The sequence below is a fragment of the Tyto alba genome, unplaced genomic scaffold, assembly GCF_018691265.1.
Source record: "Tyto alba isolate M040663 unplaced genomic scaffold, T.alba_DEE_v4.0 Super-Scaffold_30, whole genome shotgun sequence".
Taxonomy (NCBI): Eukaryota; Metazoa; Chordata; class Aves; order Strigiformes; family Tytonidae; genus Tyto; species Tyto alba.
This window is the reverse complement of record NW_024881305.1, coordinates 1,643,170-1,659,258: the sequence shown is the minus strand read 5'-3', so window position 1 is coordinate 1,659,258 and position 16,089 is coordinate 1,643,170. Positions and strand designations below refer to the sequence as shown.

The window sequence follows — 16,089 nt, the reverse complement described above, 5'->3', positions numbered from 1 at the left end:
AGGTCAGTGCACAGACAGTCTGACTCTGCAGGAGCTGTCTTAAATCCAGCATAGTTAGAAGTGAAGCTAGAGCTATTAGTCTCTGTCAGATCCAAGCTGGGTTCTGCATTGCAACCTGTTCTCTTAAGAAACAGGAGACCCAGCACTGCACAGGTGCATTTGGCCATGCTGGACTTGGGGGGGGGGAGGGAAGTGCTAAATCATATTTTCAAAGCCCAGTGACATGAGGGTGTTGCTGCACCATGGTCTCCAGCATTTCCTGTATAAGTTATTGCATTATCTGGTTTATCCCAGCCTTTCTTAGTTGAAATATGGGAAGTTGGTGAAACTACAGGTGTATGCATGTGTGTATATATGTGCAAATATATACACACACAATGAGAATGAAATTAGCTTCTAAGGATAAAGGCATACCCGTAAACACTGAGAGGAAGGACCAATTCTTGCCAGCTTTCATATAATTCAGAAGTTAACAGAATTACTTCACTGTTTGAATAATAGTCCCTGGAGAAAGCAAAAGAATTCAGTCTGTCTAACAAAACAGCAGTTATTGAGGAATGTTGGAGATTTTGGGGAACATTCTTGTTCAGTGACCCTGTAGCAGTTGTACATGAGTAAGAGCCTACTTGATAATGGGGTGGTTTAGGAAGGGGAGAAAGTTAATTTGGTTAACCTGCTGAGCCCTCTTGCCAGCACTACCACTGAGGTATACAGGGGAGATTACCAAATGAGTCTGTATTTCGGAAAGCTGCTAAAATGAAGCCTTCCTCTCTAGCAGTTAGCAGAAAAGGAGTTAGTGTGTTGTCTTGGATAGACAATTCACACCAAAGATCAAAATACAGAGATGGAAGCCTTCCAAGTCAAAGTTTAGCACACTGAGTTCTTGTTCTTGGGAACATCTTCAGAATCTCAGGATTATGGTAGGAGATAAGGCAGTAATCTCCATGATTACAGGGCTTAAAACTTTCCATTTTATGAGTTTTTTTCAACACTTCTTGAAGAACTTTAACACCTTGGTTATTTGCAGAGGAAAGTTTGAAGCTCAGTAGAGTCTCTCTTGATGTTGGGGGGAATTGGTTTCTCAGTGCTTGCAAGAAGTATGTGCTGAAGTATCGTTGTGGTAGGTGTTAAGTTTGCTGCTTGCAACCTGCTGCTGTGTACTTCAGTCACTCATTGTTACCAGCCAGCACTTCTGTAGTGCTTGGTGTGTGTTACATAAATAAATTGAAGTGCCTTGCTACAGCATTACTACGTACAGCTGAAATAGCTGAGGGCCGATGAGGGGGGTTTTCCAAATCATGATCCTCCTTCTCTTCCTTTCCCTCTCACAAGTCCTGTAACAGTGTTCTAAGCCAGGAACCGAACGGTTATGTGCAGAGATGCTGCTGCTGAATTTTCTGCCTTTATCATTGAAAGACGTTCTGTGAAACAGTGGGCTTCAACCTAACAAGGTGAAGCATGTGGCTGTTGTCTGACCTGTACAACTTTTAACCTATGTCAGTGAGCAGCAAGAGGAAAAATCTACATATCCTTGTATTACAACAACAAAAGGACAAAAGTTTGTGGCTCATTTTTAATATTATTTTTACTTCAACATGAATTTCCTGTGGCTGGAAACAGTTTTAATTCATGTACTCATTTCTTCTGTACCATTTGCTTTATTCATGCTATTTGCATTTCATTACATCCTATTGAAAATGCTGGATTGGAATGAGTTAAGATTAAACTCTGTAATAACCTTTAAAACTAAGCATTTGGATTTCTAGCATGTGACTCAGCTTTTTATTTTTTTTCCCTCTTGTGTTGTGATGATGAACATTCTTTTCTTGCTGCAGTGGTTCCCTTAAGAAAACAGTGCTTTGTCTCATGTTCAGATTCGTAGTTCATTGCCCAGCCTGAGTAATCCCACTTGCACGCTGAGTAGATACGGATGAGACAGATGGAAGAATCATCATTTCTCAGACCAGAGTGCTGCTATGCAGAGTATTAAATAGCAGACATATACCCTTGAGTTCCCAGCCTTAGAACTTCTGTATTCTGATGCGGCAAGGGTGTTTTTCTTGTCTGCTATGTTTTGCTACAGAGGACTGTTGAAAAGAACTCTATGTTGGGGAGGAGGATAAATGCCCCCCTTAGTTTCACACAATATTAAAAAAGAAGCTGTATTAGATCAGCTGTATTAATATCAAGTGATTGACTTGATTTCAGAGCAATCTCCTGTGTAAGTATCTGTTTCCTGTTGTTCTTGGTTTACTTTGTCAAGAAATCTCTCAACTTTGAACTAAATCATTGCAGTTCACCATTTTGGACAAGGAAAGAATTGACTGCAGCAGTCTCTGAGCTCTGAAACTTGATTCAGTTGTGGCCCTTGTAAAGTCTAATGGCTTGTTTAATCAAACAGGACCTTTTAAGATTGCGCATGGAATATGCTTAATAAATTAGCACTGACAACAGTATATTCTGGATGCATGACTAATCAATTGCATGCTAATTGGCTCAAGACTCTCGCCAGCTTGACAAGGGAACCCAGCAGAGCAGACAGCATAAAAAATAAGGCTTGTCACTGCCAACATCTAAGTAGAGTTAAGCACATGCCGAGGTCAATGGCCCCCTCTAAAGCCTTCCCAGATAATGTTTAAAAAAGTGAATCCATGTCTGAATTACAACTGGTGCTTGGAGTTAAAAAGAAACTGCAGCTGTGCCCAAGTACCCAAGTTAGCCAGGTTGTTTGCTTATGTGACTTTCCATATTCCCTAAAACACCAAATGTTACCTTTTTAACCATCTACTGTATTGTGTGCTGTGATAATTAACCTGAAAATGCTCATCAGTCTGAAATTCAGTGTACCTCCTCCCCTCGGGCATGGGACTGCACATTCTTAGCGCATTTAAGCGCTGTCAGTGTGATCATGATGAACTTTGTTTCTTTGATGTACCTTTTTAATCAACTGACATGGTACTGGATGGCAGTCTGCATGCTTCTGTTCCAAGCATACTGTGATAAGCACTGCAGTAAAAAGGATCTCTTAAGGCTGAATCTGTTATTGCTGATTTTTTTTTTTAAACAGATAGTTTGATGTAATTTTAATTTGATCACACTTTAAAATATTTTAATTACAAAATGCTATAAATTGGCATTTTACCATAAGGAGTATGTGTGGTAGTTGTAGCTCTGGCCACAGCATATTTTCTCATCCCTTTCTGTGAGGGATGAAAAATAAATGTTTACAGAATGAAGTTCAGTTACCACTGAGTAGGGGACCGCTTGACTTCTTTTAGCATTATTTGCCAAGAAGCCAAGGGGTTGTGTGAGCAGGGAGGGTGACTTCTTGCTTTCCCTTAGAGGTGGCAAACTGAAGATGCAGCCTGTGCTTCTGCTCTACAAAAAAGACACGGTAGCATCTTTAGATGAAGAATATATATATATATTCAGTGTCATTTGGAGATATGAGCATGGGTTAGGGAGGTGAGAGGTTGTGGGTTGTGTTTGATTATGAATTTTATTTACTGTGACTTGGAGCAAGGTATTTCAATTTTTTCATGTGCACACTGATGATTGTGTTTGCCCAAGTGTTGGAGTGGTACTGTAAAACTGTAAACTACAGAAGCTCTGAATGGAGTTTTACATGTGTAAAATACTATCTGGGTTATAATATTTTTGTTAATTCATTAATATTCTCATTTTTTGTGGTCATTAGTTCCCTTCCTCTGACCTACCCTTTAAATTATCTCAATGTTACACAGTAGTTGTCTGGATTTTGTTCTTTAGGCTGTGACTGAAGATCTGTTCTAATGGCTCCACTTAACTGAAGTGCTCAGGAAAATGTTTTGAAATGTTTCTTTCCCTTGCACGTATAGATTTGATGTTACAGAGTCTGTGCTCTGTACAATAGCAATCCAGCTTCTCACAGGAACTCTGGGGGCCTGGTTCTGGAACTATACGGTAAAAGGAATGTTAATGCTCCCTGGCAAGCAATGGCATGGACTAAGCAGAGACAGCACCTTTGTCATGCACATAGTAATGAAAAGCACCTTTCTAAGGGTATTTCACAAGTGCTTTAATACAAGGGGAAAAAATATTTGCAAAGTATGAATGAGTAGTAAAAATTGTATCTAACTGGAAATAATTTTTTTTGAAAGCATCATGTTTTACTTGAAAACAAAGTAAAAACCTGCCTGTTAAGCAGAAAACATTGCTTTAAACACTTATTTTTATTTTGTCATAGTTCTGACTTTACCTAAAAGATGACCAGGGTTGTGGAAGCAGCTCTGTAAGTGCGTGTGTAGAATAATTTTGTTGGAACTACTTTTTCAAGTTGTAGAAACTTTTTTGGTTTTGCTATTTAAATACCTTTCCACCAGAAAAAAATAACTGCTAGGCTAGTTCAGGGAACTGTGCTGTGCTTAAAAAGTCACCAGTTAGTGGTTAGAAGTGCCTGTTTTGATCTATGCCACTTCATCCGTGTAGTCTAGTCGCTTAACTGTGCTTGTAGCTTCATTAAGTAACTTAATTTCCTGGTTGTCTGTCTTTTCAAAATATTTTTCCTTATGTCTGTGCTAAATATATCCTTCTCCGCACTGGTTTACTACACTTCAGAAAGGACTTTCTCTTCCTTATTTCAGCTTTTTAAATACAGTGTATATAGGCGTGTGGTTGTTTTTTCTTTCCCCTCAATAAAAGGATATAATTAAATGTGAGTAAGTTGGATTCCTTGAAATTTCTCATAGGTGATGGATTATTAGCCAGGAGTTTCCCTTGATATATTTGAGAATATAAGAGTGGCTTTTTGATAGCCTTCTTACAACTGTATCAGATTTTAAGTAAAACTGAGATTATTTTTTTTGTAGTTTGTTTACATACCCTTTATTAAACTTGCATTGATACAAATGATGCTGTTTTTTGTTGGTGTGTGGTTTTTTTTTTTTGTTTTGTTTTGTTTTTTTTCATGTAATGGTTCAGCCCAGTCGATGCTTTCATGAGACTATTACTCCTTAATTCTCAGCTCTATTTTAGCTCCAACAATATGGGCAACCTGGTAAATCATAGTGCATGTCGTATCCACTGGCTACATCTGGGAGTTCCACCCAAGTGCCCTTAGTGCTCTGAAGGTAGTCAGATGACATAATTTTTAAATACTTTGTTGACAGTCTGTGAAAGGCTGGAAATACTTAGTGTCAGGAAATGGTAATGTAGCAAGCAATAACTTGAAGGAAGGAAGAGCTTAATCAAGATTTTTAGCCTGTTGTGATAACAGTATTATGACTCTGAGAAGTCACTTAGGGCGGAAAAAATCCCTTAATACCGAAACATTCAGATCCTTCCAAAGTTACCCATTGGTATGATAGTTATGTGAGAGGAAGCAACTCAAATTCTGTAATGAAAGTGAATTGTTTAAAATGGATGAAGACAAATTGCCATCTAATGCGGGAGATGGAAGAGTTCTGATTCTCTGCACCGGTGGCCTGGAGCTGACGGAGATGTCAGTCTGTAGACCCACCTGTGGTCTCCGCCCTTGGAAATGATGCCTTTGCCATTCAAGAATAAATTTGTTTTACAATTAAATGCAGTGGTTGGTAGGAGTGGTGTGTGTAGTGGGTGAGCCAGGCAGAGCGTTTTGTCACTTTTGCTCCAGTAACAGAATGTCAGATGTTTGTTTGTGACAAGTCCTCTCATGCGTGCTGATTTTAACCAGCTTTTAGGCATACTGAAGTACAGAATAGACTTAATTATCTTCTCAAATTTTTGCACATATAGTTTCAGATGCCTTCTGGCATCTTTATTTTTAGTCTTAACTAATAAGTAAAGATGCTGCTGCTTCTAAGTCACTCACCCAGAACACACAATGCATCATGCTTATTTTACATGGTTTGAGGTCAGGCATTACAGATTTTTATTTCAGCACTGCACCATCTCTGAGTTGGTTAAGCTACAGGAAATACGTATTCACACTATTCTTTTTCATCTGATAGCTGTTTCACGTGATGAACATTTGTAGTGGAAAAGTACAATAATATAGCATTGACTTGAAAATACTACATGCTCTGGCAAAATATGAAGTGAATAGCTAACAATTCTTGTAACACAGATAAACTTTGTACTTATATGTGCGGGGCAATAAGGCTTTTTTATTCATCAAGGTGAGGAAGAAAATTCCTAAATTGTTACTGAAGTTTGCTTATGTCTTTAGCCTGTGGAAAAATTATATAAAAGAACACAAAGGCTTCAAACAATGGAAAACGGAAAGATTTTGGGAATCAAGTAAAACAGGTTTACTCTAACTTGAGGTGTAAATATGCAGAATTCTAAAGAGCTTCAGCCCTGCCCCCTTCCTGCAGCTCAGCAAGGTCACCCTTCAGTACTTGTACTGCTAGGTTGTGGCTTTTGCTTGTAATGTTCTACTTCACATTTTGGTGCTTTTTCAAAGACCGGAATTGGGCAGTTTTAATACAGTTTAGCATAACCATATTATAGAGGAATTGCAAATGAAGGTGCTTAAGATGATTGAACCTGGAAAATACTAAGACTTTTATAGGAAATGAAATTTTAAAGTAATACTATTCCTAATAATCTTCTATTATGTCAGGAAATAGAAGTTTGAAAACTAGTAAGTAATTTGCATTGAAGTTTGGCACGGCAAGGAAGGACAGCTGAAGAGTAAAATGTGTTGCAGTGTGTGCACTGCAATCCATGGCAGCGTCACTGCAAGCACTGGAGCACGCCTTTTGAAGCTCTGAGGGCATTCTGCTGCCGTGTGAATTTAGTCAGACAGGGAGTGAGGGATGAAATGTGCATTTAAAAACACAACTTAGATGCTTCCCTGACTTTATCTGAATTAAAGCACTTAGGTATTCTTGTTTACGGCCTTTAGTTCACAAAGGTAGCTGGTGCAGTGTTGACACTGTTTTTTCTGGTCCTTGCTTGCTGTCTTCAGTTCTGCAGAGCTGCTGTTACTCTTCCTAATGTCAGCTGACTGTAGAATCAGTATTTTTCAGGGTCATTTTCAATGGTTTTCCAAGCCTAGGTGTTTTGTCTTGGCATTTTTAGTTTGTTAAACTACTGAGTCTTGATTCTTTGTTGCTTTGTCTTCAGTGTTGTTGTTCCTTGGTTCTTTGCCTGGATGTTGCTGGTCATCTTAAAAACATCGATTCAGGGTCTTCTGTTTATTTTCTAGAAGATGAAAAAGCCCCTGGTTTATTTGAAGAAGTGATCTTCGGAGCTAGACCACTTTGTGTCTGTTGAGGAACATCTGTAATAACTTTACGCCCATCTATTGTAGTGTGGGCATGTCTTGGGGGAAAAGGTTTGTTTCATTTTCTTCATTTCATAGGTATTAGGGATCCGCCACACATTGTGCACTATGTCTCTGCATCATCCTAGCAACATAAACTGTTTGGGCAATGCTGACATGACTCAATTTGTCAGGAAACATCAGGCAAAAAAACTGTCAGGTTAGGGGAAGTGTGGCTCAAGTGATTGCTGAAAATATCCCAGTTAAGAGGCTTTGAGAAACCCCTGTACTTGAGCTGCAGGATTCATGCTGCTAGCTCTTTCCATTTGTTTTTAATTAGGATGTCCACTCTAGCATTGAAATGAGTAAATAAATACAAACATAAGGAGAAAATAGAATCAGACTTTGAACTGGCTGATTCCCTTCTTGCTTTGGAATGTTTTTGCTTTCCTTCAGCTCTGCTGATGGCACCAGGCTACTGGTTGTGTGCAGTAATTGAATGGGGGGGTGTCCTGCACCACCAAAGGCCTTTCCCCACTTTTGGTTTCCCAAAGCTATGGGGTTTTTCTCCTCGTAGTACCTACCTTTTTGCATTGAAGTGAAACTATTTTTCTACTATTAGTTGATAAATGATCCACTGTTCCAGTTTGTGTTTTCTGTAGTCTGTATCATAGAAAGAGTCACTCCAGTGTGCAGTGGAACTTTATGTGGGAAAAAATACAGTACTATTTATGTAATATTTAAGCAGGAATGTTATCACCCTGCTTTGCAAATAATTTCCCTAGCCACTAAAGCAAGCTATATATTTTTTTTTCCTTAAAAGGCCAGTGTGGATAGTACAGAAGGGATTTAGTAGCCTACAGCCAAACTGAGCAAGCAGCTTTCCATGCAGTCCTGCTTTTGTTTTGTCATTTTATTAGGTACCTTCCCAGTTCTACCAGAGTTTAAAAACAATATTGTGGCTGAGATAATTTATGGATCTTTTTAGTATTAGCACATTTTATCTCAAAGCAGTTCATAAATACAAGTTAATCATTAAAATGTAGCAAGGAATGTCCTCTAAATTGCCTGACGTGTTAACATTTTTCCAGGTAGTGCTGTACTTTACCTTTGCTCAGTATCTTTCTTGACAAAACTATTGTTGCTTTGTTTTCTAATTGCATTCTTTCACTTTTTTTTTTACTGTGTTACATTTTAGGGGCTGTTAGGACTTTATGAACGCTGGCAGCATTCTACCTGTGTCGCATTTGGAAGCCTTAACTTGTTCCCATTTATTCCTCCTTTTACTCTCTTGTTAAGTCTGTAGCTGCACAGTCACTTTGACTCAGCACAGTTTTGTTCAGCTGCCAGAAGAGTCAGTGCAGACCTTCCACTGCCCTCTCTTTTGTGCTCGCATCATTCACGAGGCCACACAAAATAGATAAGGAAAGTTGATATGCTAGAAATTGGGACAGGAACCTTTCTTTTTCTTCTTTTTTGGTCAGGTCATTTTAGCTAAGCCAGTTTCCTGAACCAGCTGATGGCATGTGACTGTAGTGCTGGCACAAGGGAGAAAGTGTGACTGAGCAGGTGGTTTTGGGGGGAGAAGGTGCTCACTCTTTAGAGAAGCTGGGATGACTGCTCCTTTTAGCAGCAGAATGGATTTAGTCCAGTTTGTGCTGTAGTTGCACAGTCATTTCAAAGTTCAAGTTAAATGAATAGAGGAACAGTATGCATCTTTTCCCTTTCACCCTGCTTCTCTTTCCAAATATTGTTCCCCTTTGTGGTCTAGCTTTGAGGAGCTGCCTGTTTGGATTCCTGTATTCTTAGATTTCTAAGTAGTGGCCTTTTGCAAAGAAAGTTCACTAGGTAATTCCAGCATCAGGCATGTACTCTACTGGTGTCGAGCATATCTTTAAGTCATCTAACAGTGGTTTTAATGAGCATAGGATGTTTCCAGTCCTTTTTCATCCTTGCTATTAAGAAGTTATGCTTTGTTTAGGTGTTTGGTTTCTCCTCATCTGGTCTTATGTCTTTGTCTTCTGTCTTAAGGAGCCTTTTGATGTTAAAAAAATTCTTCTCTTTGTGTAGAATTGAAGTTAACTCATATTTGTTCTGCAAGATGAGAATCTTACAAGTCAGGAGTTTTTAACCAAATATACTTGCAGTTAATTGCTGAAGCCTTTCCAGCTGCCTGATGCCATTCTATTTGAGTTGGGGAGGGCAGAGCTGTGGGCAATGGAGCAAAGGTTGTGCCATGGCTGTGTAAAGAAGATAATGCTGTCTCCCTGACCTGAATCCAGGCACTGCTTCCATGGATTTGGTTGGGCTTCCAGTTTTGTGTAAAAGTTTGTCTTTCAGGATGCCTTGAAAATTTTTTTGAAGTATATGACCTTTATTTTTCATTAAGATCACTGCTGCCAAAAGAAACTTGTTTTACTGTCCAAGGAAAACTATAAACGTGAGTTACCTACATTAGTTCTTAGTCATTGTTTCTGTGAGCTTTCTCAGTTGCTTTATATTCTTTTAGGCCATTGACAGAAGTAGTGAAATAGGCTAAAATGCATTCCTGTTTAACTTGTGCGGGTTCACAGAGCTCCTTCAGCCCTTCCTCAGTTGGACACACTGGAAGCACATTTCCCTGCTGACTACAAAAGCTAGGAGGAAGCAATTTGCATTTAATCAGATGTTTTGTGTAACTCTTTTTCTTGCATGGCTGAGCATTTTTACTTTTTCTTGCAAGGTAGCTCAATGGCTCAGTTTGTTTGTATGAGAACTGAAAAATAAGGATTTTTAGAATGTTCTTTCCTCTTTGTGGAAATTATTTTTTTTTCCCCAAGCCAGTTCTGATTGCCTTACAGGATTATTATTGAACAAATCGGAATATAGGAAGACCCCTGAGGTTATTTCCTGTGCATCTCATATCTCCATGCTTGCTGTAGTGAAAAGAAAATTTACAAAGCAAAGACATCTAAAGAAAGCTGCATTATTGGAATCTTCTCTAGATTTCCTCTGACAATTTTGGCTAAACTTTCCCATTATAAGTTAAGAGTCTGGCTAGTTTGTGGACATTGCTGCTCTCCCATCTTATCTTTTACGCTTCCCTCTGCTGCTTCACTGCTTATTTGCTTTGTAAGGGAGGGAGCAGTGGTAGTTTGCGGCAGCAACAGCCAGCGTTGGGTGCCTCGTATCCCGGCGGCCTGCTGTCGACAGTGCCACCACGTGCTGATCCTGCTGTTTGTTCCGTAGGTGTGTGGCCCGCTCTTAGGGAGTTGTTCAGAAAGTCTCCTGGCTGATGGAAAGGTGAAGTTGCACAGTGGGAGATGGATGTAGTGTTTTTACACTGAAAGCAGCAGCCAGCATTTAGGGAATCCATAGTAAGATAAGAGGTGGCATTGAATACCACATCCTTGTTGCCCTTCTGCTTTTTTATGCTTTGGGGGAAGTTCTACATGGGAATTGGATGCAGCCTCATAATTATCCCTTGTGCATTATTGATCTGCTGCTGAAACATAATTTTATTTTTTCCAGACGGAAGATACTCAAATGAGAGGATCCACTCCAAAACTGGAACAAAGGCTGTAGAGAAAACTTAGTGGCACACTGATCTGATACTAAACTTAATTACATGGTCTTATAGCTCATTTAAGGCACAGAGGCAAAAAAACCCACCCTGAACCATTATTCCCTATGCCTGTGCAGTTGATAGTATCAACAGTATTTTTGTAACAGCAAAGCATGTATTTGCAAGAAGCAGCTTCGAGTCTTTTAGGTAGAACTGTACTGTTAGAGATAAGGAATATGCCATAAATATTCCAAACTGTTTTGGAGGATTATTTTCAATATAGTACTCTCGTATAAGAGAATTATATGCCAACAGGCCCACCCTCTTTGTATATCACTTGTATTTTTCTTCTGTTTATGGAAGTGACTTGTATAGCCATTTTTCCCTCTTGCTAGTCCCAAGACTTTTGCATGCTCTGTAAAACAAAGTCTTAAACTCAGTCTTTTCTGTAAGCTGTTCTTTCTTGCTCTTTTACAAAATATACCAGCTATGCTAGAACCAGAAGTGGTTGCTCTTCTTGCTGCATGCTAGAGACTGAATCATGTAATCTTTAGCAATGCAGCTGACTGTGCCGTTTACATTTGCATAAACTCTTCAGGGATTCGTGTTTCTTTTTAGTTTGATGCTATTCAGGGAGAATATTCACATTAAAAAATAGGGTAGGGGATATAATAGGGATTAAAAATATTTCCTGAATTTTATAAACTGAAATAATTTAATTTTTTTTGGTGGGCAAGGTTAAAACTGAATATTTTTTTCTGTAACCGGCATTGGTCAGTTAAAAGAAGAGTTCCAACTGTTCCTTTTGACAAAATGGATTTTTGTTGCACTGTGAAATAAAACAAAAAGTATAGCACAGCATGGCTCTTAATTTTAACAAGAAAACTAAAATATATTTTTGCTTTCTAAATTATTTATAAATTTTGTCTCTTTTGTTTTCCTCAGTATTTTGGAGTTTTTATACTGTGCATGATAGAGGAGAGCTGCTGAGCTTGCAAATAACTGATTTGAAATTGCTTTGAATAATTTTGCTTTTTTTGGCTTTTTGTACCTAATCAGAATTGATGTGACTGAAGTACAAATCTTCATAATAATCATGCATTTACTGGCAGTGATTGGAGGACCACCTTTTTGGCAATCTCTGGTAATTTTGTTCATGTTCTTATTTTATCCTTTTTAATAATCTAGTAGACACCTGGAAGAATTATTTGCCTATAGTGGCACAGTTTAATTTGCGAGGGAAAGGTCTCACTTTTTCTCATAAATGGAAATACATATTCTTGAGTATAGGTCACATGGCAATAACTGTGCATTCTGGTTTTACCAGAGTTATTAAAACAAGCTATTATTTTGTATATTCTGTTTGCAGGTAGAAAGCTATCAAACGTTGCACAAAATTAAATGTACCTTCAGTGAAGTCCAGCTTCCTTTGAGAGAGCTGGCCAAAACTTGAATGAATTTCATGCAGCAAGCTAGATCAGCGATGGAGGAGTACTAAATTGTATTGAGGATATGGGGGAAACTTTTGGAGAGCAGTTGGTAACCATCAGCAGAGAATTTTGCCTGAATGTGGCTGACAACTTTTATCTGTATGGGGTGGGGTGGGGGATTAACTTTTTTTTTAATTCAGATCATTCTAATTAAGCAAGCTGACTATCATGAGCTGGCTGCATATAGATCCTGCAGATGTTACATAGGCTCACCAGGCCATGTCAGCTGGCAGTTTATGGGCTGTCATAAGATGACTTTATATTTGCATTACTGAAGCCATGCTTGGCTGTCAAAATAGCATTGTCCAGAGAAAACCATATATGTGCATACATAAATTAAAAAAGTATATTTTGGGAAATCTCATCTAAAGCATTGATTTTCTGGAAGGTTTTCCTTCCCAAGTATTGATCTTGTTTGTGTACTTGATAAATGCAATTCTTAAAGTGGATAAAGAAATCTTGATTTGTAATAAAACCAAGAGATGGTCAAAAATTACTGAAATGTGTCACCTTAAATTGATGAATATCTAATCTGCTTCATATAACTAGAGAAATGAACCTGCTAACGTTGTAGACAATATCTAGAAAAAGGAGCTAACCTTGGCTACCCCAATTTTGCTACATGTGCTTTCAGGCTTAAAAACCCAATACCTTCCTCCCCATTCCACACCCCCCACCCCCCTCCCAATTAATTATGTAAACTGGAGAGGAAATACCGTCTAAAGAGAATGAGTGTGGATAAAACTAATTAGAAAAAAAAAAAAAAGTTTTTTAAAAAAAATGGGGCTACAAGTCAGCTTATTGGTGCCAAACTTTTCCAGAGAGAATAGTGTGGCCGACATCCCCATGCAGCTGCTATTTTGCATTACAAATTGGGATTTCCCAATTCATGTTCTCAGCTTCCTTGTTCCCTTTTTAAAAAGGGGGGCAAAAAATGCTGCCACAGCAACCTCTGGCACAGTTCAGTACAAGGCAATGTTTACGTGAGCTTAGAACTTTTCTCTTGTGTTATTTAATAACCTACTAAATAACCTTTCCAGCAAGATCTTGAGATCTGTTAGAAGCTCTGGGTTGCAGCAGCATTTGGCTAAGTCATCTCCCAAAAGATTAAACTATTTTGAAGTCTGGTGGATTAATGGAGGCATTTCTCCAGAGAACAAACTTGATCAGGTTTCCCGTGACAATTATGAATTTTCCTTTTTCATTCAACTTGTTAGAATTTGTGTTTGTTTAGAGATAAATATTATTTACTACTTGCAGAGCAAAATACATCACAACCCATCCTTACCCCACCTCCCTCCCCAATCCTTTAGCATTTTACGTGACAGCAAAATTGGTGGTTTGGTATTTTTGGTTTGTTTCAATATGGGAGGGGAAAATAATTGAATAAAATGTTGTATACTCAAACATTCCACTTTCTTATGCTAACATGTGACAAGCAAAACAACCTGAATAGGCTAAATGCAGAATTGTGTATTTTGTCAATTTTTGCCTTCATTAGCTTTCTGTTTTTCCCTGAAATGGTGTGTACCTGTACTGGCTTCCTTCTTTCTGTCAGTGTAGATTCTCTTTAAAGTGTGTTAAAATGCTGTTCTGCGAGGCTCCTGGAGCTTGGTAATTTCTGGTGGATGGTGAGTACGACTGCAGCTGCGATCCTCATTTGGAAAATGTGAGTAAAGTGAGCAAGGTTAGATGCAATTTGCTTGATGCGTTGATCATATAGAGGGTTTTTTTCTGTTTGAAGTGAGAAAAATGCTGCAGTTGCTTAAGTTTTGTTCCAGAATGTAATTGTTAAAAGCATAAACACTTCATGAATATAAAGCAAGCTTGGTTTTGGCCCACTATGAGTTGTTACTCATCTTGCAGATGTGACTGAAGTGTTATATACGTACAGCTCGAAACTACAGCTGAGGTGCAGCCCTGGGAGAGGGACTCCCAGAATAGTGAATTGCTGGGCTGGTTGTGGTATTTGTGAGGAGGAGGTAGCCAAGGAGAGTTTCTGGAGGGAGTGCCTCTGACCACTTAGGGATGCATAGTCTCTTATACGCTGCTGCTTCCCTGAGCCCTTATCTGTGTTCTTTTCCTGACTGTTTCCTAATTATTACTTTTTTAAATCCTGATTCATGCTGCACAAAACTGATGGCATCTAGTCTGGAGGCCTGACATTAATTTTCTGGCAAATGATGCTGGACTTGCTTTAATTCAGGCTCTGACAAGCACTCATTAATCCATTCTTTGCCTGCTGCCACTTGTTTTTATTAACATGCATGTTTGGTTTTTTTTTCCCCAGACAAAATTTGGAATGTTCCCTTTACCAGGATGTACCTGTATTCAGAAGCTTTCTGTGTAGTATAGCCTTTCTCTTGTAATCAACTTCAAAGGGTTTAGCAGAGAACATAAGTTACCTGCAGAAGATTTGGCTTGTGATGGCATTCTGCATTATTGACATAGTCTTGTGAAGTTCTGCATGCATCTGGCTTCTGTTGAAACCCGTGCAGTTACCAGCAAGGTCAGAATAATTGCATGGACTGTAGTGGTAGGTGGAATATCAGACAAGGAAGTCATATGGCTTGCCTTGTAGTCTCCTCTTATTTAAAAAGTCAGGGGCTGCAATGCAGTTTTATAGGAAGGTTTCAGAGTAAAACTCCCCCTCTCCCTTTACTCAGATTTTTTTTTTTTTCTTTTTTCTGTGCTATTGGCTTACCATTGCTGCTTCCAACTTTTGGCCTTGCTGCTTCCATTTTGTATGCAAAGCAGTTTAGCTGGCCCTGCCTTTTTATACCTGTCCTTTGACTTGCGTCTGCCAAATTTCTGTATGTAGCTTTGTTCCCATTAATTATTTCTGCGAGATAATTGCAGTCTAATACCTGCCACTGATTTAGCTATTGGTGGAAGCAAAAAGGAGAGTGTTAATAAAGCATAACTAGCCAAACTGGGTGTTATAACAGTGTGGTCTCATCCTTCTGCCTTTCCTGAGCATCATTCTCAGATGTGTTGTAGTAGTTTGGAGTTCATGGGTTGTTTTCCCAGCAAACTCCCCTTGTCTTTGGGAAATGTCAAGCTTAATGTTTTTTGACTCCTGTATGGAGCTTCCCTTTGTTTTCTTCCTGTAGAAGAGCAAATTCACCCCATTCTTTAAATACCAAAGTATTGTTACTGAGGCAGAGGGCAGCACAGGCACCTTGCTTTATACTAAGGAGAGACCTTCAAAAGTCTTGTGCCTGGTAACGTTCATGAATGATTACAGTTAGCACTCCAGTCTGTGGCAATATATGCCTTTTGTTTACTTGTCATTATTCTTTCTTTACTATCTCAGAAATATTTTTTGACTTAACTGCAGCCTGAGCGAGGGAGCAATATGTTCAAGTGTTATGAAACTATGCCAGCCAGGCAGAAGTCTGCAGGGCAGTGATTTGGAGAGGTGTCCGGAGTGCTCACCTGTAGGCTGCTGAGGAACAGGGCATGAAGAGTTAAAGCTGGCTCTGCCTCTTAATTGTGGCCTGAAAAGATCGAGAGATTAAGTTATTGAATGTGATAGAAAACTAATGCTCTTTACCCACTGAAAGCTACACTGAGAGTGTAATTGAAGAAAAACAGAAACAATTGACCTCATGTGGGCTTCTCTGTGTAGTTGGACTCCTTGCTGTTGGGGAGCCAAGTGTGTTTATTCTACTGAGTGCTTTGACTTCAGTTCCTCATTTAAGAGATTGTGAAGATTTTTAGTAGTTGTATAGATAAAGCTGGGAAGATTTGGGTAGTTCTCTCTAAACACTTGCTTCCATAATATATATCCTGTGGTTTATTTTGAACTCTTCCTCATTTCTAGT

At 38.9% G+C, this 16,089-nt stretch overlaps 1 protein-coding gene across 4 annotated transcripts in view; it reads left to right on the top strand.

The window, feature by feature from the left end:
* CEPT1 (choline/ethanolamine phosphotransferase 1) overlaps positions 1-16,089 on the top strand; it is a 74,340-nt gene that overhangs the window by 53,542 nt on the left and 4,709 nt on the right. For 3 of the 4 annotated variants that reach the window (XM_033001957.2, XM_033001956.2, XM_042800062.1), the window contains exon 5: positions 11,832-11,916. In XM_033001957.2, the coding sequence (XP_032857848.1) occupies positions 11,832-11,916 (85 nt within the window). Of the gene's footprint in view, positions 1-3,857; positions 3,943-11,831; positions 11,917-16,089 lie in introns of all 4 variants that reach the window. The other variant, XM_033001954.2, reaches the window with a different exon arrangement.